Source organism: Amblyomma maculatum, chromosome 11 (assembly GCF_055883805.1).
Source record: "Amblyomma maculatum isolate TAMU_Amacu chromosome 11, ASM5588380v1, whole genome shotgun sequence".
NCBI classification, from domain to species: Eukaryota; Metazoa; Arthropoda; class Arachnida; order Ixodida; family Ixodidae; genus Amblyomma; species Amblyomma maculatum.
The window spans coordinates 122,579,391-122,603,040 of record NC_139354.1 but is presented as its reverse complement, the minus strand read 5'-3'; the positions used below and the strand labels follow the sequence as shown (position 1 = coordinate 122,603,040).

Genomic DNA, 23,650 nt, shown 5'->3' with positions numbered 1-23,650 from the left:
ATACATATACTCCACTAAACTAAACTCAAGATCCAACCTTGTGCTTGGCGCAAAATAGCCTGGGCTGCTTATGAGCCACTAAAACCCAATACAATACAATGCAATTATTGTCGCTGTCCCGTGTCTTTTTTCAAGATATTTGCAATGCCGCAGTCATTTACTGATAGCTTTTGAAGACCAACTAAAACTACGGCTTCTGTTTGAGAACTTTTTGATTTGCATTATTCTGAGAAAGGAAAATAGATGGGATCAATTGTACATTGTAGTCTGCCTGCACATTTACCAATATGGACTGGTTTTTCTCAGCACAATATATTCCCCTTATGCTGATTCGCTGCTGAGTACGGCCGTTCGACCTGTATCCTGATATTTCCCATCACATTAGGGGGACAGTACTCTAAACTTGCACATCAGAAGCATATTGCCTAGGCGTCTCGCCAATGACAAATGTGAAGCGGGCTCGTGTGTTGTGATATATATTAATTTATTTATATTATTTTACGGCTATAAAACTAGTGCACTCTGCCAAACAAATATCTTGATCAGCCTGAGCACTTGCAACATGGGCAGCATCTTTATAAACTATAATCTACGATCTGCAAAAAAAGGAAAGAAAGTAAAGGGATCTTTTCTTCAAAAGAGAGGAATTTGTATCGGGAGAAGTATTGGCCCGGTACTGTGCAATATATTTTTATCTTTCATCGATCGCTCTTTACACGATCGTTTTCATCATTTCAACAATGACAAAGTCCTTAAAGTGTTTCGGTATATGGACGACTTTTTAATTGTTCTTAATAAGCATTGCTCCATTTCGAAGGCGGCTACACTGATGAGTGTACTGAATGATTTTAAGCTGCATGGAAAAGGCTTACCCTTTACTTATGAACTTCCTGAGAAAGACACGCTACAGTTTCTAGATTTGCGCCTAAGTTCAAGGAAAAGCATGTGTGCTGGTCATACTCCCCTTAAGCACAAAAACAGAAAGACCAAGCTAAGTGATGGCATAAATAAAACATTTGCTACAAACCCTGTTATGATGCCTGACATCGTATGCTAAGTGTCATTTGTGCCTCGCACTTTTCTGAGTATTTAAACATGGAACATATATATATATATATATATATATATATATATATATATATATATATATATATATATATATATATATATATATATATATATATATATATATTGTGAAAGAAGGCCAGGTCCAGACGGCAAGGTCGTGAAGGCAAGGCAAGGTATGACGTGTGAGCGTTTAATCTGATGGAGAAAACCCAAGCGCGCGCCGGAGCCGGCGCCGCGGGACGATGATGATGGTATGTACAAGAGGAAGACAAAGATCATGGTATGTACAAATGAAAGAAGATCCGTGGAGGGCTCACACAATCTGCCCGGGGGGTCGGAAGCGGCGAGCCTGGCTGCTCCTAACCAACCGATGTACCGCGGCGCGCAAACGGCTTCAAGCGAGATACATGAACAATTTCAGTTCCACGGTGGCGTCGGTCAGCTGGGGGATAAACAGGTGTGATTACCTTGTAGGGACCAAGATAGTGGTGCTGAAATTTATCACTAAGGCCAGGGGTGCGCAGTGGTGTATACAGCAGTACTTCGTCACCAGGACGAAAAGAGACCACGCGATATTTCGAATCGTAGCGACTCTTGCGGTCCTGCTGGCACGCTTCTGTGTTGAGACGGGCAAGATGACGGCATCTGGCCACACGGAATAAGAACTGGGCTGGTAGTTATGAGTAGTAGTCGGGCGTAGAGAAGAAGGAAGTGTCGAGGATTGTAGTTGGAGGACGGCCGAAAACGAGGAAAAATGGGGAGTAACCGGTAGTCCGTTGTACTGCAGTATTCTAGGCGAATGTGACGAATGGTAGAACAGTATCCCAATTTTGATGATCCGGTGTGATGTACATGGATAGCATATCCGATAGGGTGCGGTGAAATCGCTCAGTCAGACCGTTAGTCTGGGGATGGTAGTTTGAGGTTGTCTTATGGAGGGTGGATGACGCACGAAGAACTTCGGATACGACTGTCGATAAGAAGGCCGTCCCGCGGTCACTTAGAAGCACCCGAGGAGCCCCATGACGCAATACAATTGACCGCAAAAAGAAATTAGCTACCTCTTCAGCGGAACCAGTCGGTACAGGGGCGGTCTCAGCATAGCGTGTAAGGTGTTCGACAGCTGTTATAATCCAATGGTTACCCCCATTGGAGAGAGGTAGGGGACCATATAAGTCGATGCCGACTACGTCGAATGGTGTGGCGGGACAGGAAAGGGGTTGTAAGAGACCAGCGGGGGAAGAAGTCGGCCGCTTGCGACGTTGGCACAGGTGGGAGGAAGCAACGTATTTAGCTACGGTGGTAGACAGGCCAGGCCAGAAGAATCGTCCTTTCACGCGGTCGTATGTTTTGTTAAAACCAAGGTGACCTGCGGTAGCGTCATCGTGGAAAGCTGCTAGTATACGTGGGCGAAGCACACGTGCTACTACTGGGAGCCAGCGAGTTCCATCAGGATAATACACGTAGCGGCGTAGTATGCCATCTTCAAGCTTGAAATTGCGAAGCTGTCAGCGAAGCCTAGCGTTGGGTGGGCTCGAAGCGCCGATAAGGCGGTCGATGATGGGCCGACAGTAGGCATCAGCTAATTGCTGTGAGCGGAGAGCGTGCTTGTTCTCAGAGTCGTCAAAAGAAACTGCAGTGATATGCGTCGGTGGAAGTGATGATCGGCTGTGGTCAGAGGTGGAAATGCATTGTGAAGAAAAACAGCAGGCTGATTCTGAAACTGGGCAGCGAGAAAGAGCGTCGGCGTCTTGGTGTTGGCGGCCCGATTTATAAACGACGTCGAAATGGTATTCTTGCAGGCGTAGAATCCCACGGCCAAGTCTGCCTGTCAAATTTTTCAGTGAAGATAGCCAGCAAAGAACATGGTGATCGGTCACAACTGTGAAATGCCGACCATACAGGTAAGGGCGAAACTTTTGAACAGCCCAGACGACGGCGAGACATTCCTGCTCGGTAATGGTGTAGTTTTTCTCAGCTGGAGTCATGGTCCGACTGGCGAAGGCAATCACTTTTTCACGTGAAGTTGCATCGCGCTGCAGAAGTACAGCGCCAAGACCGTGACCACTGGCATCAGTGTGCAGGATGGTAGGAGCGCTGTCGCTGAAGTGGCCAAGAACTGGATCTGATGTGAGGGCGTGCTTTAGGTCGTTAAAAGCAGTGTTGCACTGTTCAGTCCACACGAAAGGGCTGCGCGCTTTAAGTAGTTCATGAAGTGGCGCAGCAATAGTTGCAAAATGTCTTATAAATCGCCGGAAATAGGACGCCAGGCCGAGGAAACTGCGCAAATCTGTAGTCCGTTGCGGACGAGGAAAGTTCAAGACCGCGGTTATTTTTTCAGGGTCTGGGCGAATGCCGTCATGGCTAACCAGATGTCCTAATATTTGAATTTCCTTCTCTGCAAAGTGGCACTTCTTGGTGTTGAGCTGAAGGCCCGCTGAAGCTAGACACGTGAGGACTTCATTCAGGCGCGTGAGATGGTCGGTAAATGTTGACGAAAAGATAACAATGTCATCCAAGTAACATAAACAGGTTCTCCATTTGAGGCCACGGAGTGCAGTATCGATCATTCTTTCAAATGTTGCGGGTGCGTTACAAAGGCCGAAGGGCATAACATTAAACTCGTAAAGTCCGTCAGGAGTTGCGAAAGCGGTTTTTTCTTTGTCGTCCTCATGCGTAGGTATTTGCCAATAACCTGAGCGGAGGTCCAAGGTCGAGAAATATTCGGCACCTTGGAGAGAGTCAAGGGAGTCATCAATACGCGGCATCGGGTAGACGTCTTTGCGGGTAATTTTGTTGAGTGCGCGATAATCAACACAAAATCGTACGGATCCGTCCTTTTTTTAACTAATACTACTGGGGAGGACCATGGGCTTGTTGATGGACGAATAATATCGCGAGGGAGCATGTCATTGACATTTTCTTCAATTACTTTTCGTTCCGAGAGAGAAACCCGATAAGGTCGTCGGCGTACAATTGAGTTACCTTCGGTAAGGATGCGGTGATGTGCAACACTAGTCCGTCCCAGTGGTGGGGAAGTGGCATCAAAAATGGCTTGGTGGGCTTGAAGCAATTGCAGCAATTCTTGACGTTGGTTTGGCATGAGGTTCGGATTGATTGTCTTCGACAGCATGGAAAGAGAGACTTGCGATGAATCGCGTTGCGGAGGTAGCGGGAAAGTGAGCACCATCATGGATATAGGGTGAGCATCCGCTATGCATGACAGGGAAGTTCCTTTAGTCAGCACGAGGGATTCATGGCAAGTGTTCGTGGCAGCTACTATTGCTGAGCTGCTGCGGAATCGTACAAGGCTTGATGGGAAGGCGATTCCACGTGCAAGATGACGATGATATGGTGCGATGAGTACATCCCCGTCACTGATGTGTTCGGAAGAAATGGTAATAAGTGTTTCGCACTGTGGAGGCAATACAGTATCAGCTGCGGCAATGAGGAAATGATGCCGTGCAGAAATGTCAGATGAACAATCACTGTCTGTCATATGGATGACACGGTCGCCACAAGAAATTAACGCTGAAGTGGTTGACAAAAAATCCCATCCAAAAATCATCAAATGCGCACACGGTGAAAGCACAGCAAACTGCACATGGTGGCGGGCGCCGTCTATAACAACTCGAACTGTACACTTTGCTGAAGGGTGCAGAGGGACGCCATTTGCTCCACGAAGTTCAGGTCCATCATATGGTGTCGTTACTTTCCGCAAACGGTGGCACAAATCAGCATGAATAACAGAAAGTGCAGCTCCTGTGTCAATCAAAGCTTCGACCGGTAATCCTTCAGCTAAGACGGAAATCATATTATACGGGCGACGAGGAGGACTTCTTGCAAGTTCGCAAAGTGCAGTTTCTCCTCCGGAAACTGCATCGCTTAGTTTTCCGAATTACGGACAGGAACAGTTGTTGCTGGTCGAAGTGGCGAAATAGAGCGGCGGGATGGGGAAGGGGATCGGCGTCGGGATACATGAGCCCCACTTGGTTCAGACGAGGATACCGGCGGTAGAGAGAATCGACGAGGTTGACTGGGAATTTATCGTCGCTGATAATATGCAGGTGTGTCACTTTCGAAGGCGTCATAACCACGTCGCTCGTTCTGAATGCGACGGCGACAAAAGCGAGATATATGTCCTCGAATTCCACAATAATAGCACACTGGGCGAGAGGGGCGCCAAGGTGCGTAATAGGGTGGCGTCGGTTGAGCCGTCGTCATGGCGTTGATGTGGTTGTAGGGTGGTGCTTGGGGTGGGGGAACAAAAGGAGGAGGGGATGCAGCGACGTGAGCGTAAGTCGGTGCTGGGTGAGGTGCAGGAGAATCAGGTGTGACAGGGTGGTTGATAGTGGCCAACTCTTCTTTAATGATGTGGCGGAGACAGGCGTCGTTAGGAGGAGACGAATGATCGCACCCGTGTCGGCAGAAAGGGCTGAGAGCTTGGAGCTCCTCGCGGATTATCGCTCGAATCATGGCTCGTAGATCGAGGTCAGAAGAGGTCAGGGCAGTAGTGAAGCTGGGCTGCAATCGGGAGGACTGTAGCTGGTCGATGCGTTGGCAGGTCGTTATAATGGAATCAACACTTGATAGATTTTGGGCAACCAGGGCGTTATATGCCATTGAATTGATTCCCTTCAAGACATGGTGTACACGTTCAGATTCCGGCATAGTGGGACTAATACGCCGACAGAGTGACAGCACGGCCTCTATGTATGACGCATAGGACTCATCGGGACCTTGACGGCGGGTAGCGAGCTTGTTCCTTGCGATCTCCGTCCGAACAGCCGGGTCAGCGAAGTACTGTCGGAACTGCTGTTGAAGGTGGGCCAGTTTGTGGTGTGGGGCTCGCGGTTAATAAACCAATTTCTGGCGACCTCAATAAGGTAGAAAGATACGTTCAGAAATTTCAAAGCATCATCCCACCGGTTGTAGGCACTGCAGCGTTCATAAGTGTCAAGCCAGTCATCGACGTCTTCGTCGCGACGACCAGCGAACAGCGGCGGGTCGCGTTGTCGTGTGGGCACCATCGGAGGCGGCGGTGTAGCCGAGGTAGAGGGTCCGGCCGGGTCGGGACTGCTCTCGGTTGACATGACGATGGTAGTGGTTAAACAGCGACCGGAACGTAGCTCCAGCGAGAGGCAGGGCACAAGGCAGCAAGGGGATCTAATTTCACCTCCACCACTTGTGGAAGAAGGCCAGGTCCAGACGGCAAGGTCGTGAAGGCAAGGCAAGGTATGCCGTGTGAGCGTTTAATCTGATGGAGAAAACCCAAGCGCGCGCCGGAGCCGGCGCCGCGGGACGATGATGACGGTATGTACAAGAGGAAGACAAAGATCATGGTATGTACAAATGAAAGAAGATCCGTGGAGGGCTCACAATATATATATATATATATATATATATATATATATATATATATATATGAAGGAAGGAAGCCAACAGTCGGCGAGGCCAAGGAAAGCGTTGGGGATGGTATCTTTAGGTCATTTTTTTAATGTTTACTTCGATAACCACAGAAATTAGTAATGTAATCTGTTTAGGGGAAAGATAATTAGACACAAAGTATAAGAAAAAACAACGTGCCGATGGTGGGATCCGAACCCACCATCGGCACCATATATATATATATATATATATATATATATATATATATACTAATCATTGGCCTCTTACCTTGACAAGAAACAGGAATGAATTCGTGAAGCACATGGCCTCAACGCCTCTGCCGTGCCCACTCGTCGGTGGCCGCGAAGCAGTCGGACTTAAATGCCCGAAAGTGCTGACTTCGATGACGGTGGGCGATTCGCAGCAATCCACGAGGGCCAGATGCGCATGCCCCAGGCTTCATCGGTGGGATTGTTGGATCTTGGGTTGTAACGGAGAACATGCAGCTCCGCCATGCTAAGTGTGAATATTCAGTGGCATTCTTCACCTGCTGCAGCGCTAGGTCTAGCACAAAGCAGGGTCTGCACGAGAAACAGGAATGCATTTGTGACACGCATGACCTCAACGCATTTTTCCTGCCTAGCACACACAATTTCAGCTCGTCCTGCGTAATAAATCAAAAAATTTTTATGGCAAATAAGAGCCAATCATAAAGTAACGGTACAGTCTCATCTGCGTTTTTGTACAATTCACAGTCTCCCTGCAATATTTTCATTAGTAACGAAAGTAGCAAATGCATCCATCCTCTTTAGTTGTTCGCCCTGTGTAGTCAAATTCAATGCGCCTTGGAAAGCAGCTATTTCAACATTTCATACAGAATTGAGATTGGTAGGGAGGATAAAAAAATAAAAGTGGCTACTAGCGTATTAGTTGATATACTAACAATGTGTTCGTTACTGCGAGCTGTTGCAAAGATTCATAAAATAGCTGATATCGGCAATCATTTTTGCTACTTCACTTTTTCGTCTTTTCGGCGCTTATATGTATAACAGTGAAATCACTGCGAAAATAATATCACCTTGCAGACATTTATCGCAGAAAATTGGCGAGAAGAGAGAGGGAGTGAAATAAACATTTATGAATTGATTCAGGTCTTGAGCTTCTCTTCAAACTGTTGAGTTGGCACCCATACATTTTTGACATAAGTAAAATGACAATTGAGCTGTGGTCCCTGTTGTCAACAAAATTCAGCAGGAGGTGTGGCCCAGCTCTACCAGGAGTATGATAGGTGGGTTGGTATAGGCCCTGTGTCGTAGTAATTAGTGTATAGCACGTAAACAAGTTCAGTACGTCAGTTGTTAGGGTAGCTGTCACAAACCATCAGTGGGATAACCGGAGCTTTTGAGCACCCGGTAGTTGTATTGCTGCGGTGCGTAGTCAAGAAGCCGATCTGCAACTAGGGTGTTTTGGGGGTGCGCCTGACAAAACGACTTCGAAGTTTGAGGTAGATGTTTGATGTGCGCGTTGGCGTTCTGGAGTTGCTGTTGACTGTGGAGTCTAGACCACTCGAGAGCATGCTTTAACAGTTTAGTGGAAGGATGGGGTACAACAAATCTAGGCCCACTATCGGAAATACTGCAGTGGACACCAGCCCGTTTCCCTGACTATGACGTCCAAAAAGTTCATCCAGGGAGCCAACACCAGAACCAAACTATGTCATGGTGCAGCCTCGCAAACCTGCTTCCTTGCATGTTTTGCACCATACAAAAAGTCGACGTGGACTGAGTTATAATATATGAGAGGATAAGCTACTACAATTAGTATGACCATACTGCCATACTTGCTAACGTAATTTCCTACATGCCTATGATGTCGCGTCTGGTTCGAGATGCATGCAGAATGCGTCACATATTGGATATCCTTAAGCAGAAATAGAAAGACTTAATTGGCAAGTTCAGGCACCCACCTTGATTGTCATGCACAGTTACCCTACCCAGTATTACCAATCGTACATTCAGCACGTCTCTGCAGCGTGAAATAATGTGAACAGAGCAGTATATGACCGAAAAGGAGGGCTATATCCATAAATATATCACTGATTACGCATTCAATCATATGAATGCAGAGTGCGCCACATTTGAATCGGTACTCCAGCTCCTCCGGCGCTTTGATCGAGACAAGCACTGCCGGAGTCCTTCTTTCCAACACGACTGCTGTATTTGCGTTTGAGGGCATGCCTACATTGCACCAGCTGTCACCTACCAATAGTGACCCTGTAGTCTGCAGAGTCACATTTGCAAGGTGACACCTGGTCTGAAGGAAGTTGCTGTGACTTCCTTCGAATTCATATTCACAAGGGCGAATTCATTGACTGAATTTCGCCCTTATTTCTTCTGGAGGGCCTTCTACGTTGAGACAGACGATAGTGTTTTGTACTGTAGGTCATAAGGTCATAACCCTATTGACCGCTTCGAGCGCTTTAGCCTGACGCCTGCGGCAATGCTTGTCATATACACATCTGAAAACATCATTTTTGGGATGTAGATATACCTTTCGTGACATGTGCTTACAGTTCCGGCAGTCAAGATTGCATCGCTTAATTATCTTTAACTATTTTTCGACTTCAACAACTTCCGGCGTTTCACGGTTTTCTGCCTAAAGACGACCATGCCGGCTGTATACGTCTGATGGCATAGCCCAAAACTTCCTACTAAAAGGTTGGGCAAGATCACCTCAGCGCTATAGAGACTGTCCAAGAATGCCCTTGCAACCGTAAATATTGCGATGTTCGCTCCCCACTTGGCACCGAAGTTCTCTTTGGCCTGGCGGGCCTTTGGGAGAAACTCTTGCAGCAGCTTTATCACATTATCTACGAAATCCCGTCCCGTCCCCCAGGACAATTTTCGCGGTCATACCCTACAGGCATCGCGCTTGTCCCTCGGGAAAGGTGACGTAGTGTTACGATGTCAACTCCACAATTGAGAAACGACACGATGTGTCGAGCGGGGAGTCGGAAGCAATGATGTCGAATTAGACAATGTGTTGGTGTTGTCGGTGATCTTCCAGCGGTATTTCTGTCTGTGTAGCATGATTCTGACCACTTTGCTGCTCTTGATGACGGTATATATTATACTTTCACGTGCTGATGACAACACATAGAGTTTGGAGTGCACTGAGGAAACTCTTTATTGTGCTGATTTATGCCCGCAAAAGAACTAAGCAAGCGGCGGCGACGATAGGAACAACCGTACCCAGCGGTCGTCGAAGAAAGAATGCCCGTCTCCCCCGTCAACGTCAAATTTAAAGGCAGCGCAGAAACTTTTATACAAAGCCGCAAACAGTGGATAGCACAACCTAGAACATTGCACAAACATACAAGAGTGGCCCTAATCTTCTAGACATATCTCGACACGCCTTTCGCGACAAAAAAACTGATAAAACCGCGTTTCGCGACAAAGAGCATGAACAAAGAATACAGAATTGCTATCAAATTGATAAAGCCGCACGCAAGCGGCTGTAATAAATGCAGATTAGAATGAATCTTACTGTGGCGTTATGGTATAGAACTTGCCTTGCCTGATCAAATTAGACGCACAAGTGTAAATCAGTAATTAAGTAATTATAATGACGTTTTGAAACGTTTCGCTTCTGCGTGCTACACTGGTGTGAGTGAGATGCGAGCCAGGAAATAAAGGAAGTTTGTTGAGTTTTTGATGCGCAATAATCCGTGATGTTTGTGCTAGCCATGCAGCAGCAGATTACATTTTTCTGTACCTCCTCTAATTCCGCTGTAGTGCCATTGGAAATATCTTTTGGGTAGATTTCGGTAAAGGTCGAGAGGAAATAATCACAGTTGATTCCTCTAGTTGTAGTTTTAGCAGTTGATTTACTGCTTCCAAAGTAAAGCTGCATGCTGATAAGAGTTTCACTGCTTGAGAGAGGGGTATAGAAGACACCTTGCACGTATACCTAGATGGTACAGAAGGGCACTGGAAAACTGATTGTCTTGTATGTTCCTGCAGTACTATCCGCGAGGTTATGTTACTGCTGGTACCTGCATTACGTTAGAGTGCATCAGAAGCGGGCGCGATTTATGTTGCTTGTTCAATGGGTAGGGCAGGTCTTTTTAGCAATGGGACTCAGCCTCATAAATGTGAGTTCATTATCTTGTAGTGTGTAAGGATTATGGAAACTGCTGCATGTACTGACTGGTACAGCAATACAGCCGGTGGCGACGAAACGTATTCTGAAGCAGGGTTAACCGACATGCGCACGCCAATTGTGTGGCGGATTGTCTTATTTGCCTTGATGCGCAATATGTTTAGCTGGGGCTGCTTGCGGATTCAATATGAGGGAGATGTAATTTCTCCAAATGACCGAAGCGCTTTGCAGTGGCCAGCGCTCGCCACTTGTATGTTTAAGTAGACGGCAGAAATCTGGCGTTTTCGATGAGACTTCGACTGGCCCAAAATCAATACCTTGGGCCTACGTGGCAGCATTCTAAGATTGACAGATAGACCCATCAACCTTCAGATCATTCATCAAATGATTCATGTACTCGTCAACCACTCCCTTATGTTATACCTCTTAAATGGGGCCTTTGCGGCATAAATAAATTAATAAATAAAATAGACAGCAGGCAAAATAAAGACAAAATAGCAGAATGCTCACCATGGCAACTATGTCAGCAGACTCCGTAGAAGTGTCGTGTGTCTAAATTTTGGCCAACAAGAAACTGCATCCTTGAAGCGGAGCAACGTAGGAGAATCGTTTACTGCGGGTCAATCGTAGATGAATTGGTGTAAACTGATGCAATACATGTATAGTCTGTACTTGACGCGAGGAGAGTAAACGCGGGTGCCCAATGAGGAAATAAATTCTAGGGGGCACTTTGGATCCCTAAAATTCGATGAAGCGAAAGCCTCTACGCGCGGTAGTCCGAAGCCCACCACTACGGCACCTCTTTCCCTCTATTTTCACTTCCACCATCGACACCTGTTTATGTTTTTACTCCCGCCTTTGCGATGGTGCGGTAGCGTAATCTACAAGTCAACATATATAGCCCTGCTTTTATCTAAGCAGTATGAACGTACCTGCGTGTTCTAGGCATACGTGAATGACAGGGTCTTGGCATGCTGATTCTGATATCACCGTCCCATATGAAAGGAGAGCACCGAGTTGGTAGCTCCTGCCAAACATACTGCAAGGAAGCTCGACATCCAGTTAGTTCTCGGCCGTGTCAGCTGCCAGCTACCGTCTCTTACGTACCGAACGCGTCAAAAACAGACGGACACGATCCACGCCAATGAGCTATTAAAGATTGCTGACTTAAAACGAAAACATTGCTTGAAGGAGCAGCTTGCAGCCTCCTTCAAACGGGATGAGAATAGATTGGGAGCACCTGACACGGCGGAAACTGATAACGTGGCGACCTTAAATTTTTGAGGTCTCTCAAGTCTGGTACATAATTATATTGATTGGCTACCCCCTTAATGACTGTCTTCGTACCAGAAGAATGATGGTCCTTGTAATAAATCATTTTTCTTCTGTTTTCTGAAAGAGCGTTAGTTCATTCTTGGTCAGGGGCTTCGCGGCCACAGACTTTAATTCAATGCCAGGTGTTCGTTCTTGCACATATTTGACCTGATCTCTGTAAGCTCTTCCTTAATAGGGCAACAGCCTCAATTATGGAAGGTCAAGCAACCGCATGTCTAATGGCAGATGAATTTTTGTGGTCTGTGAAGTCAATACTGAAAGCAGTTGGTCTCTCTTTGCTTTGTGTAACGTGTACCAAATTGTAGCGTAGCTGGCCATTCTGATGAACAAAGTAGCAATATGGAGGAACCGTGCACCGCTGCTCCATGCATAAGTCCGAAGCAACAGGCAGCGGCCATACCCTAGAAGTGTGTTGCGTTGTCCACCATAGCTTGAATTGATAGGTGCACCTAGATAGCGGATTGACCTTTTCGGGGCGCTTACATATGACCGTAATGAAATATTTTGTTGTAGATGTGCCAGAAGCAGAAGCTCAGGATGAGAATGGCTTCCTCCTAATGTCTTCTTTCTATACGCAAGTGTTGCAGTTAAATGAAAACAACCGTGCGAACCAAAGACAACTCAATGAATGTGAGGTGATGGTAGTGCCTGGATTTGTTCTTTATGGAGCTGTTTTTCTAACCTAACCCTAAAGCAATCCAATATCAGTTTTCGTTCAGAAATAAAATTATATACGGAGTGGACATAACCGCGCTTTATAATGCGCCTTTTCATGCGTCCTCATTCGCGATGCTGTGCGTTGGTGCTTGACTGCTTTGCTCAGGGATGCGAGATAGCGTACCGACCCCGTCGACCGCTTCACGATGGAAGTGAAACGTTAGGCGCCTGTGTGCTCGCGATTCCAGTACACGTTAATCAAACCTAGTTTTTGAAATTTCCTGCACCCTCCACTACGGCAGTTCTGAATACTCAAGTCGCATTGGGATTTAAAACTACTAATCAACATAAAGCAAACAGAACCAATTTTATATAATGTTCAAATAGACCTAACACTATTTTAAAACGTATTTGCTCTAGATGATATCACAGATTTCTAATCTGCCTTTTTGTTCTGCGCAGAACGAAGGAAGCCCAGAAGGTCGTCTTGGCCAGTGCTGTGATGGAAAATGCATTACGCATGTTGGGAGTTCCCCAATGCCGCAAAATGGACCTGCTCAATGTCAATAATGACACGTTTCAAAACAATGCCATGCTTATTCAACACTGCAGAACCATGAATCACCGGGACGCTTAGATGATTCTTATAATCAGGGTTCTCAAATGAATATTTTCCCTCCATGCAGAAACATTTCGCGCGAAGCACGGCGTACACGAGCCTTTCCCTCTCAGGTTCACTTTTAAATTGTTAGCGCTATTATATTGCCGGCGCCTTTCAGCGCTTTTCATTTTCCGCGACCAAAGACATGCGGATTAATCCCTATGATAGTTGCGCATAGATTTATCTTGTGGTTTTTGTTGTTTCATAAACACGCCTTTAACATTTTCTTTGTGAGCCAGATGCACGACATCAGGCTGATTGCAGGCGAGTACAACTATTTTAGTATTATTGTGGTCTTTTCCAATATTATTTGGGTGATTTATCTAAATCTTCTAGAGCATTCTATAAATTGAGAATTGCTAAATTTCATGAGGATTCAAAGTTTAAAGAAGATCAAGAACGCTTTCTTTTATCACCGCGACGAATTGCTTAGTTCACTCGATGGTATTAATAAACCCAATAAAGAGTTCTTTTAGTGCAAGTCCAGACTCATTTGCTGTCATCGGCTGCGTTACCATCACCTGGCAGTGTCACTGACATTTAGTCTGCCAAAGCGAAGAATTTATAACTGCAAAATACTAAGGGTGTAAATATTGAAGGCTCCGCCTTCTAAAATACGGGTCCGCGAGCGATGGTATCGCCCGACGAGTGAAAAACCGAGTCTTTCTTAAAAACACTGGTTTATTCCGGATCAACAGAAAAGTATAAAATAGAAAAGAAACAGCATTGGTCAAAACTGCGCTGGAGACATGCCGTCGAAGTGCGCGACAATGAACTATGCAGAATAAAACGGAACATAGGTCAGGGCTTCACCGCGGCAACACAAAACACACTGCGGCGCGGATAGGGCGGGTAATAGGGCCAAAGCGTTGATGATGGCACAAACGCATTGCTACTCGCGTGGCAGCACTCACGCTAACACTCCTAAGGCATTCTTGAATATGCCCCTTCCGTCTTCGTCTCGCAGGACTCCGCTCCGTCGTCCGTGTACATCCTGCCGGCCTGAGACGCTGCCTCGCCGCCCTCCGCTGGCCGGCCGCCCAGCGAAAAAGCCCCGAGCCATGCTTCCGACGCGCTTATCTACCCTCGGTCTCGCGCCGATAACATGCCGTCCCCGCTCAGGGCAGCTCGCTCATGCGTACTCGCGCTGCCCGGGCGGACACCAACACAAACAGAAAAAAGCGCGCGTGGTTTGAAACACTAAAATGGGCTGTGGGGCACCACACTCCCCCCTCTCAAGACGGGACAACTCCCGAGGTGTAAAACAAAAATAACGCGGGATAAGGATGGAACTGGTACTGCTCCTTCAGGGGCGCATGCTTGGAGGTATTCGCCGAGCGTGGGTAACCGTAGTGCCTGCTAGGTCAAGTGGTTCTATGTGGCTAGTGGACGGTTGTGGTAAGCTCGAAGATCGGCCACGTTGACTGGTCCGGTTTCTCGACCACCCTGCACATGGCGGATAAAGTAAGAAAGCCGAGACACGGGCATTGTTATCTTGTAAGGGCCAGTCCATCGTGGAGCGAGAGAAGCAGCAAACCCTTTTGCTGCGTCACTTAGTGGGTGCGTGCGGCGAAGGACTTTGTCGCCGACTGTGAACTCCAAAGGTCGCCTTCCCTTGTTGTACTGGTTACAGTGTTCCAGGCGGGCAAGGTCCAAGTTTTCCCTTGTCTCCTTCAGAGTCTCGGCCAAGCGGCTGGAAAGATCATGCGCAATGGCTAAGACCCGGTAAATCAGAGCCATTCAGAGCATGCTCAATAGGGAACCTGAGCTCACGACCAAGGAGAATGGCCGCTCCCTAAAACCTGTTAACCGGTTTACTGTGGTTCTTGTGGCGAAGGCCATCTCCTGGATACGAGCGTCCCAGTCCTTGTGCCGCTCCGGGAATGCCACCATCATAGTCTTGAGATTTCGATTCACTCGCTATGTAATGTTTGCTTGAGGGTGGCAGGGCGTAGTCTTTTTGTGCTGCACGCCAAGAACTTTGCAGGTGGCACTGAATATCCTACCGGTGAAATACGTGCCATTACCAGTGATAAGCTGAGCTGGGAAACCAAAGCGAGTGAATGTTTCTAGTAGCTTATCCCAAATTATTTTCGAGTCTAGCCTACTCAGGGGATACAATTCTACCCATTTCGAGAAATGATCAGCGATTACTAACAATTGTAGCGATTCTCTTTCACTGATCTGGGATAAGGACCCATAATGTCGCAAGCTACGATTTCCCATGGGTATCGGCTCTCTGCAGGTTGCATGAAGCCCGGTGGTTTCCCTCCCGTCGGCTAAATTTTCGATTTTCGTTTCTTGACAGTTTGATACTTGTGCCCAGTTCGCAACGGCTCGGTTTTGTTCTACCGTTTCCGTTCGTGCAGCAAGGTCATGTTGGCATACTACTTTAATTCTTCTGGCACCCTCGACTGCCCTCTCCTCCCTTATCCCTTAAACTTCGCGCTCGCTCACTTGAAACCTCCTTCAGGCTTCGTCATCTCCTTTGACAGTGTACCTGGCCATTTTTCATTTTTCACTTAGCCATACATACCGAGAACCAATTTCTTTGCAAACCAACTACCATTCTTTTCGTAACAGCAAGAAAAGGGAAGAATCCTCAATGTTCCTATTCCTGTTCTCTTGTCCTCTTCCCAACTGAAGGTGCAGCGGTAACTAAGAACTTTGGTAACCACAGCTCCTTTGTCTGCCTTTCTAACTTTTCAAGTAAAGAGCATATTCGTATAATAGGAATAGCGCAGATAGTTTGACTGGATAAGGGTGTTTGCAGATACTTTAAGCGCAACAAGAAGCAAAAAGCCTTTTTAGTGCTGGGTTTAACGCTAAATTGCATTTATTATATATGGCTCAAATTAAATAGCGAGACGTATGCGAAACTCATTCATCTAATATTTCTCTCAATATTCGTGCTGAAGGCAGAAAACATTCAGAATCAGAAGGCTGATAGAAAGATAATGCAGAAACATTATAGATAAGAAATGCACTACCGGAAAAACAAATCAACCTACAAGGACTCTATTGGGAGTTGAGAATGGGAAAACTCTTAATAAACGTATTAGGAGGGAGAGTCCATTACAATATCTTACGCATATGTCAAAAGGGCTTAGCTTATAAATAAAGGAAAATAATAAGTGATGCCCTGTTTTGTACCCACGTGTTATATAAAAACCACGAAAACAGCACGTGCCTGAAATGTAGATGGCGCCCTTTAGAACAATCGCATAACATAAAGAGGAGAACGTGGAAGCAATTTCCCGCGTTCAGTGCTGTATATTACCAATGACCGTGGTTCGGCTTCCCAAGCCCAAATTCAGCAACGACCTTCGGACTAGCAGCATACCTCAACCGTTCTACAGCTAGAAATAGATTTTTCGGCACAGAGTAGCGCTGCAGAAGAGCGATAACATGCTCCCGTCACTGCACGTACTGCAATGCCTGAAGTAGCATATTCACAAATCCCGAAAAAAAAAACTGCTCTGAGCAACAAGCTGGCATGCCAAATAAGTGTTTGTACGCGCAATGCGTGTGGCCTTGATACGGCGCGTGGGCACGTGGCTGTGCCAATTCCCGGCGAACTAGTCGCCGCTACTACGACCCCCGAAATTGGTAGGCGGTTGTCTTGGTGCGGAGTGAAAAGAGGAAGTTCATTTACCAGCAATATCTTTCACGTGTAGATTATTCTACCTTTGTGTCATCCATTATTGACGTGAAAAAGTAAGGATTAAAAGAAAGGTGTCGTACGTAGCAGGACACGGGAGTATGACAAGGTACACCACATTAGAAGCATTACACCACACAACAGAAGACAAAAACACCGCACACACAGTAGTAGAAGAGAGTTATTGAGCATGCGTAATTCAACAATTTGCTATATTCTCAGTAACCCATTATTATTTCTCTACAGCGTTTCTAAGAAAAGAGGCATCTAAAATGAATCACGGTGATGAGGTAGCAACTTAGAGCGTAATTTTGTTTCAATTTTCATTTTAATGGGCTGTCCTAGGAGCACATTAAACAGTATAAACGTGCAACAAGAGTGGAGAAATGCGAGAGAATTGTATACAACTCTTAAGGCTCATATTGGAAATCTCATTAGGAAAATCTACTGGGTTACCACTTTGTGCCGTCTTAGCAAAATGACGGCCAAATAACAAAAACCCAAAGCAAGGCAAACTACGCAAACGAACATTTAAACACATAAATGGAAAACTCCTTACTTCTCCCGGCGGAACGACACATACACACTAAATAAAAATAAAGAGGGTCGCTTATGTGTCTTTTAAAACAACGGCTAAAGCCTAGGAATATAATGCTTAGTTTGTAGACAGGATGAGTCATGCCTAGTCATTGTAGTCATTATCACTCATATCTAAGCATTTCTAGTAATTTCCAATCAGTTGCGCCTATTTCCAATCCGTTGCGGTCATTACAGGTTGTCGTTTGACATACTGACATACTTGTCTTTTCGCAGTAATTAGCACTCGTCATGAGTCATGCCTAATCATTTGGCCCATTTCCACTTAGTTGCGATCATTTCAAGTCATCGTTTGACAAATTTGTCTAGTTGTTAAAATATGTCAGGCCTGTAATTGCAGTCATTAGTACTTATAGCTAAGCATTTTTACAGATTACCAATCAGTTACGGTCATCACAAGTCGTCGTTTATGTTGATCGGTTTGTAGTCATTAGCAGTCATGATGAGTCGTGCGTATTTTCTTGGCATTTCCAATAAATTGCAGTAATTACGAGTTATTTTTAGTCATTCTTATTCATTGGCAAAAATCAATACCTCTGCCGATTTCTATTTATAACTTTTATTCATTACCTATCACTATGAATTGTTTTCATTCTTAATTCTCCCTTTAGCACGCCCGCTATTTGCGAGTGACACATCAGCGGACAGATGCGACGAAGCTCATGTGCGCAGCTCCTGCGCAGTGATTTTCGTTCCATGAGCTTTGAAAGGATTTCGCCTTATCAGTGAGGTTCAGGATCTTCTTATTGTTTTGCCTTGATCATCTCAGGTGCGCGTCTATTAAGCATTAGAGCAGTAGAAACGAAGTCAAAGGACGCTAACACAAAGAGAACCGAGAAAATGAACTTCAGTCATTGCCAAAAACAATGTAATGAGCGTATACAAAACAGTTTGGAACGGGACGTGCCTTCTAGTTACCAAAACTGTGTTAGCGCAAAGTTAAGCTCTCAGGCCACATGACTCGAGCCCGCAGCTATCCACGTCACGTATTCTTCATAGCCATAGTCTACTTAGTTCTTGGGATCAAATCTGGCTTGGAACCGCTCTTTTACAACTTTACATGCTCTAGAGAAAACCGAGAATTTAAGGTAGTTAAAGCAAGTAGGACGAAGGAAAAATTCAGCGCACATGTGGGAGTTGATTTACGCGACGAAATTCACTGCACAGTACGAGTTTGCGTTGCAGTTTAGCACAGAGCTTAATCGGCTTAATCGTGCAACTTTCAGTTCTCGCTTCATAGCAGGAATTACCGTGTCGAATACACTGCCCGACGGCGATAGCGAAACACAGCGTTTGCTGCTGCACCCAAGGATGCGGGATCGAATTCTGGCTGAGGCGGCCGCTTTTCGATCGAGGCGAAGAGCAAGATGTCAGTGTGCTGTGCGATGGCAGCGCACGTAATGAACCCCGGAAAATTTCCGGAACTGTTCAAAACTGCCTCTCTCCACAGTTTGAGGTGGTATAGGACTTTAAACCCACCGAAACAAACCAAAAGATGTAAGCGCTTTTCTCCCCACTCCGCAGCGCTGCTGTGGGTTATGCTGTGAACATGAGAACCATTTTCTAAGCACATAATCGCCTTTATTATGTTACCCTTATAAATGTCGCACTTCACAACAGAGACAAATGCTCGCATTTATTGGTAACTAGGGCTTTCTATCATTGTTTAGGTTGTGGCAGTTTTGCAAACCGCGCCTATTAGCTCCCACGCTGATTAACTAATACTGGAACTGAGTACGTGCTTAGCATTGATGGGCACAAATGTTAAAAAGTTAATGTGCCGCGAGTTTTTGAGAATACTTATTCGAGATACAAAATTCAGCACTACTAATAGCCCAGCATGTGTTTTGTGGCTTTCTGGCATTAACGCAAAAACAGGAGCAAAGCCAAATTCCACTTAATACACAAAGCATAAAAGAAATTCTGGAAAGGTGTGCTATGCTACTTCGATATGTTTAACTGCATGGCATCCCAGAAAGCAAGCGGAAGCTGTGGTATTACTGGTAAATTAGCAACATGCTGTATATCACAGAGCAAGCGAAAGAGAGGACGTATATCAAAAGCTTGTGTCAGGCTGTGGAACACGCGAGAGTGAAAGTCCGGTTTTCAAAACTTGACTCACGATAATCAGCTTGGAAAACAATTTGAGAGTCGACAAAACTAGCTTCTCCATCAAATGCGGCTATCTATCCGAGACGCAATTAGCAAAAAATTAAACGGTTTGTCGAGCTTTCAAAAGGTGTTACCTGTAATCAGCATCACCTTCGTAAGAGAATCAGCACTACCTTCTAGTCGATTGTGTCATCACACTTTTTTAATCATTTCGCTATACAATTGCTTACGAGGTCTAACATTTACGGCTCAATTACGCTCCCAGCGTGACGTGATTTCGAAAAGGTTACTAGTGTCGGGTACAAATTTAGAGAAGTTGGTAACGAGAAAAATCAACAATTTTTAAAGAGTTCGAAACAGGTGACAGCAAAAAGAATGCTGATAAGAACACTGTTTTTTGTTCCATAGCCCTCTGGGTTGTCCTCAACTTAAGTTGAACTCTCTTGGTTAGCCTCCACGTTTCAGCCCCATTGGTTAATGTTACCTAATGCTACCCCTACCACGAAAAATGGTAGGGGTAACATTAAGAGATAGGAAGCGTGCTGAGTAGGTCAGAGAAATACCTCAAGTTACCGACATTTCAGTGGAAATTAAGAAGAAGAAATGGGCATGGGCAGGACATGTAGTGCGAAGAGAGGATAACCGATACTCGCTTAGGGTAACAAACTGGATTCCAAGGGAAGGAAAGCGTAGCAGGGGGCGGCAGAAAGTTAGGTGGGTGGATGAGGTTAAGACGTTCGCAGGGGTCAAGTGGATGCAGCTAGCACAGAACCGGGTTAAATGGATAAATATGGGAGAGACCTTCGCCCGGCAGTGGGTATAGTCAGGAGGATGATGATGATGATGATGATGATGATGATGATGATGATGATGAATAAGAATGCAACTCCTAGGACAACGTTTGGGTGAGACACTACATACAATTAACACGCGTGCACTATTATCGCCATGAGCTAGGGACGCTCACAGTTTGCCTTTGGGTAAAGCCTGTGCGTATGTTCACAAGCAAATGTCTCACACGCAAAAAGCCCACGACGACGCTCGACGCAATGCTTCCGCACGTAGCCAACGAGGACAACCTTGACGTCGCCGCCTACCTGCAGCGTGCAGAGGAAGCCCGCCGACTCGCACGTCTGCGTATTAAAGACCAACAGCGCACCGACAGCCGACGATACAACTTACGACGACGCAACGCAGAGTACAACCCAGGAGACCAAGTGTAGGTTTGGACACCAATTCGCCGTCGTGGACTATGTGAAAAGTTGTTGCGTCGATACTTTGGGCCGTACACAATCATTCGCCGTGTCGGACCACTGGACTATGAAGTCATTCCCGACGGAACGTCAGCATCACAACGGCGACGCGAACGCCCAGAAATTGTACATGTTGCACGACTGAAGCCATATTACGCGTGTTAAAGAATCTGTGGTGTTTAAACTTAGCATTGTTTAAGTTTAAGTTGCTTTGTTTTGGAACATCGAAGCGATGTTTTTTTTTAAGGGGGAAGTAATGTCGCGAAACCTTCAAAACTTTATTTGTTGTTTTTTAACAGCCGCCGGCAAGCGGCCTTATCACTGTGATTCTGGCACGCGTACCAATTCTGTATCCCGTGTTTGTTCATGCTCATTGTCGCGATACGACGCGTTATCATTTTCTTTGTCGCGAAAGATGCGCCGAGATCTGTCTCGAAGATTCCGATCACTTGCTTATGTTTCCACAATGTTCCAGGGTGTACTAGCAGCAGTTTGCGACGTTATCTAGATTGTTCTGAGCAGCCTTTAAATTCAGCGTTGACAAGTGTGACAGGCATTCTTTGTTCGGCAATTGACGAGCACGTTTGTTGCTATCGCCGCCGCTGAGTTGCTTAGTTCTTTTGCGGGCTCAAGTCAGCCCAATAAAGAGTTAATTTCAGTACCATCAAGCCGGTGTCTTCTCTCGGTGACAACGGCCTTGTCACCACTACGTGACAATATTGGAAAACATCTAGCGTCCTTTCATACCACACGTCCGCTAAAAACTATGCCCTTAATCAGGGTCTGCAACCTTCCAGCTAATATCTTAATAAATATTTTGTATTCAACGTTTGTAAGCGTTTTGGGCTGTAAAACTATAACCCGTCATAATTTATTTTCTGATTTGTTTTATGGATTAGGATCATTTATGATGACGCATATTATGGACGCAGTGAATTAACATTGAAGGCATCGTTAAAAATCATGGTCAATATAGGGATAATTTCATGCTTGAAGTGTTTGTAAGAACCCGCGCTGAACCCATCTGGCGATTATGTCTACTTAGAACAGGTAGTAACAGCAGGTCCGGACCATGAAAAGGAAATAAGAATAAGATTGGGATGGAGCGCATTTGGCAAGCACCTGCAGATTATCACTAGCAGCTTACCGGTATCGCTCGATAGGAAAGTATACAACAGTTGCATCTTACCTGTACTCACCTATGGGGCTGAAACGTGGAGGCTAACCAAGAGAGTTCTACTTAAGTTGAGGACAACCCTGAGGGCTATGGAACGAAAAATGATAGGGGTAACATAAAAAGATAGGAAGCGTGCAGAGTGTGAAGAGAAATAACTCAAGTTACCGACATTCTAGTGGAAATTAAGAAGACGAAATGGGCATGGGCAGGACATGTAGTGCGAAGAGAGGATAACCGATGTTCGCTTAGAGTAACAAACTGGATTGCAAGAAAAGGAAAGCGTAGCAGGGGGCGGCAGAAAGTTATGTGGGCGGATGAGGTTAAGAAATTCGCGGAGGTCAAGTGAATGCAGCTAGCACAGGGCCGTGTTAAGTGTAGAAATATGGGAGAGGCCTTCGCTATGCAGTGCGTATAGTCAGGCGGCGGCGGCGGCGGCGGCGGCGGCGGCGGCTGCTGCTGCTGCCGCTGCCGCTGCCGCTGCCGCTGCCGCTGCCGCTGCCGCTGCTGCTGCTACTGCTGCCGCCGCCGCTGCCGCTGCTGCTGCCGCCGCCGCTGCCGCCGCCGCCGCCGCCGCCGCCGCCGCCGCCGCCGCCGCCGCCGCCGCCGCCGCCGCCGCCGCCGCCGCCGCCGCCGCCGCTGCCGCCGCCGCCGCCGCCGCCGCCGCCGCTGCTGCTGCTGCTGCTGCTGATTATGATGATGATGAACCCATCTGGTCCCGGTGATTCACCGGGTTTTAACCTGTCACTTGAATTCTCGACGTCTCTCTCTCCCTTATGTCTAGTTCTAATCGATGTTTTACTTCATCATCGAGGCGCGGTATCAGCTCCATAAACTTGTTTTTAAATGCGCCCCTGGTAATGTTCCCTGAAAATCGCTTGGATGTGACCGTTGTCTGCGGACAAGATGCTGCGCCTTTCTATTTTGTCGATGTGGTTTGTTTCAGCATTTATATTACAACGGACCATAAAAAAAACATTTTCCACTAGACTCGCACAGCATTCGATTTTTAAACGTAGAGAATGAGGATGGGGTTCTATTTGGCTTAATTATTTCTATGGGCCTCCACTGTATATCGCGCTCCAGAATGGCAGGCTATCACTGTGACAGCTATGCCAGACCTGCTCGAATTTATTTTCGAGTCAGTATTGAGTGGTTTATTGCTATCCAAAAAGTGGATGCAGAACCTCCTCAATGGTTCTCAAGGTTAGAGTCTTTTTTGTCGCTGCAGGTGTTTTGATGTGATGAGGCAAGTCTAACGCTGACTGATCATGACGTTCATTCTTTTATATTGACTTGTGTGTCTTTTTAATGTATTTATCGGTTGCGTGTTATGTCGTGTCCCAAAGCCAGGCAATAAAAAAAACTAATCCGGGGTGCGGTGCTGTGGTATAGCGCTGGGCTGGAGATCCAAGGGAGGGAGGTTCGATTCCCCGGTGGGACACAAGGTTAACAATTAATTTTTGTACGCCAGGTTTCACCCCGTCGTGTAAACCCGGTCAGTAGCCACGTTTGACATTTACAGCGACCGCAGATGGGGCCCCTGTTTGAGCCGTCGGGTAAACCCGGTGGGTAGCCACGCC

The 23,650-nt window shown here is 46.2% G+C and overlaps 1 protein-coding gene across 2 annotated transcripts in view; it reads left to right on the top strand.

The window, feature by feature from the left end:
* Positions 1 to 13,745, top strand: part of LOC146174882 (uncharacterized) — a 49,450-nt gene extending 35,705 nt beyond the window's left edge. Inside the window, exon 4 of one of the 2 annotated variants that reach the window (XM_084583194.1) lies at positions 13,072 to 13,745. In XM_084583194.1, the coding sequence (XP_084439320.1) occupies positions 13,072 to 13,246 (175 nt within the window). In that variant the 3' untranslated portion in view covers positions 13,247 to 13,745. The remainder of the gene's footprint in view (positions 1 to 13,071) is intronic. The other variant, XM_084583193.1, reaches the window with a different exon arrangement.
* Positions 13,746 to 23,650: the final 9,905 nt, after the last annotated feature.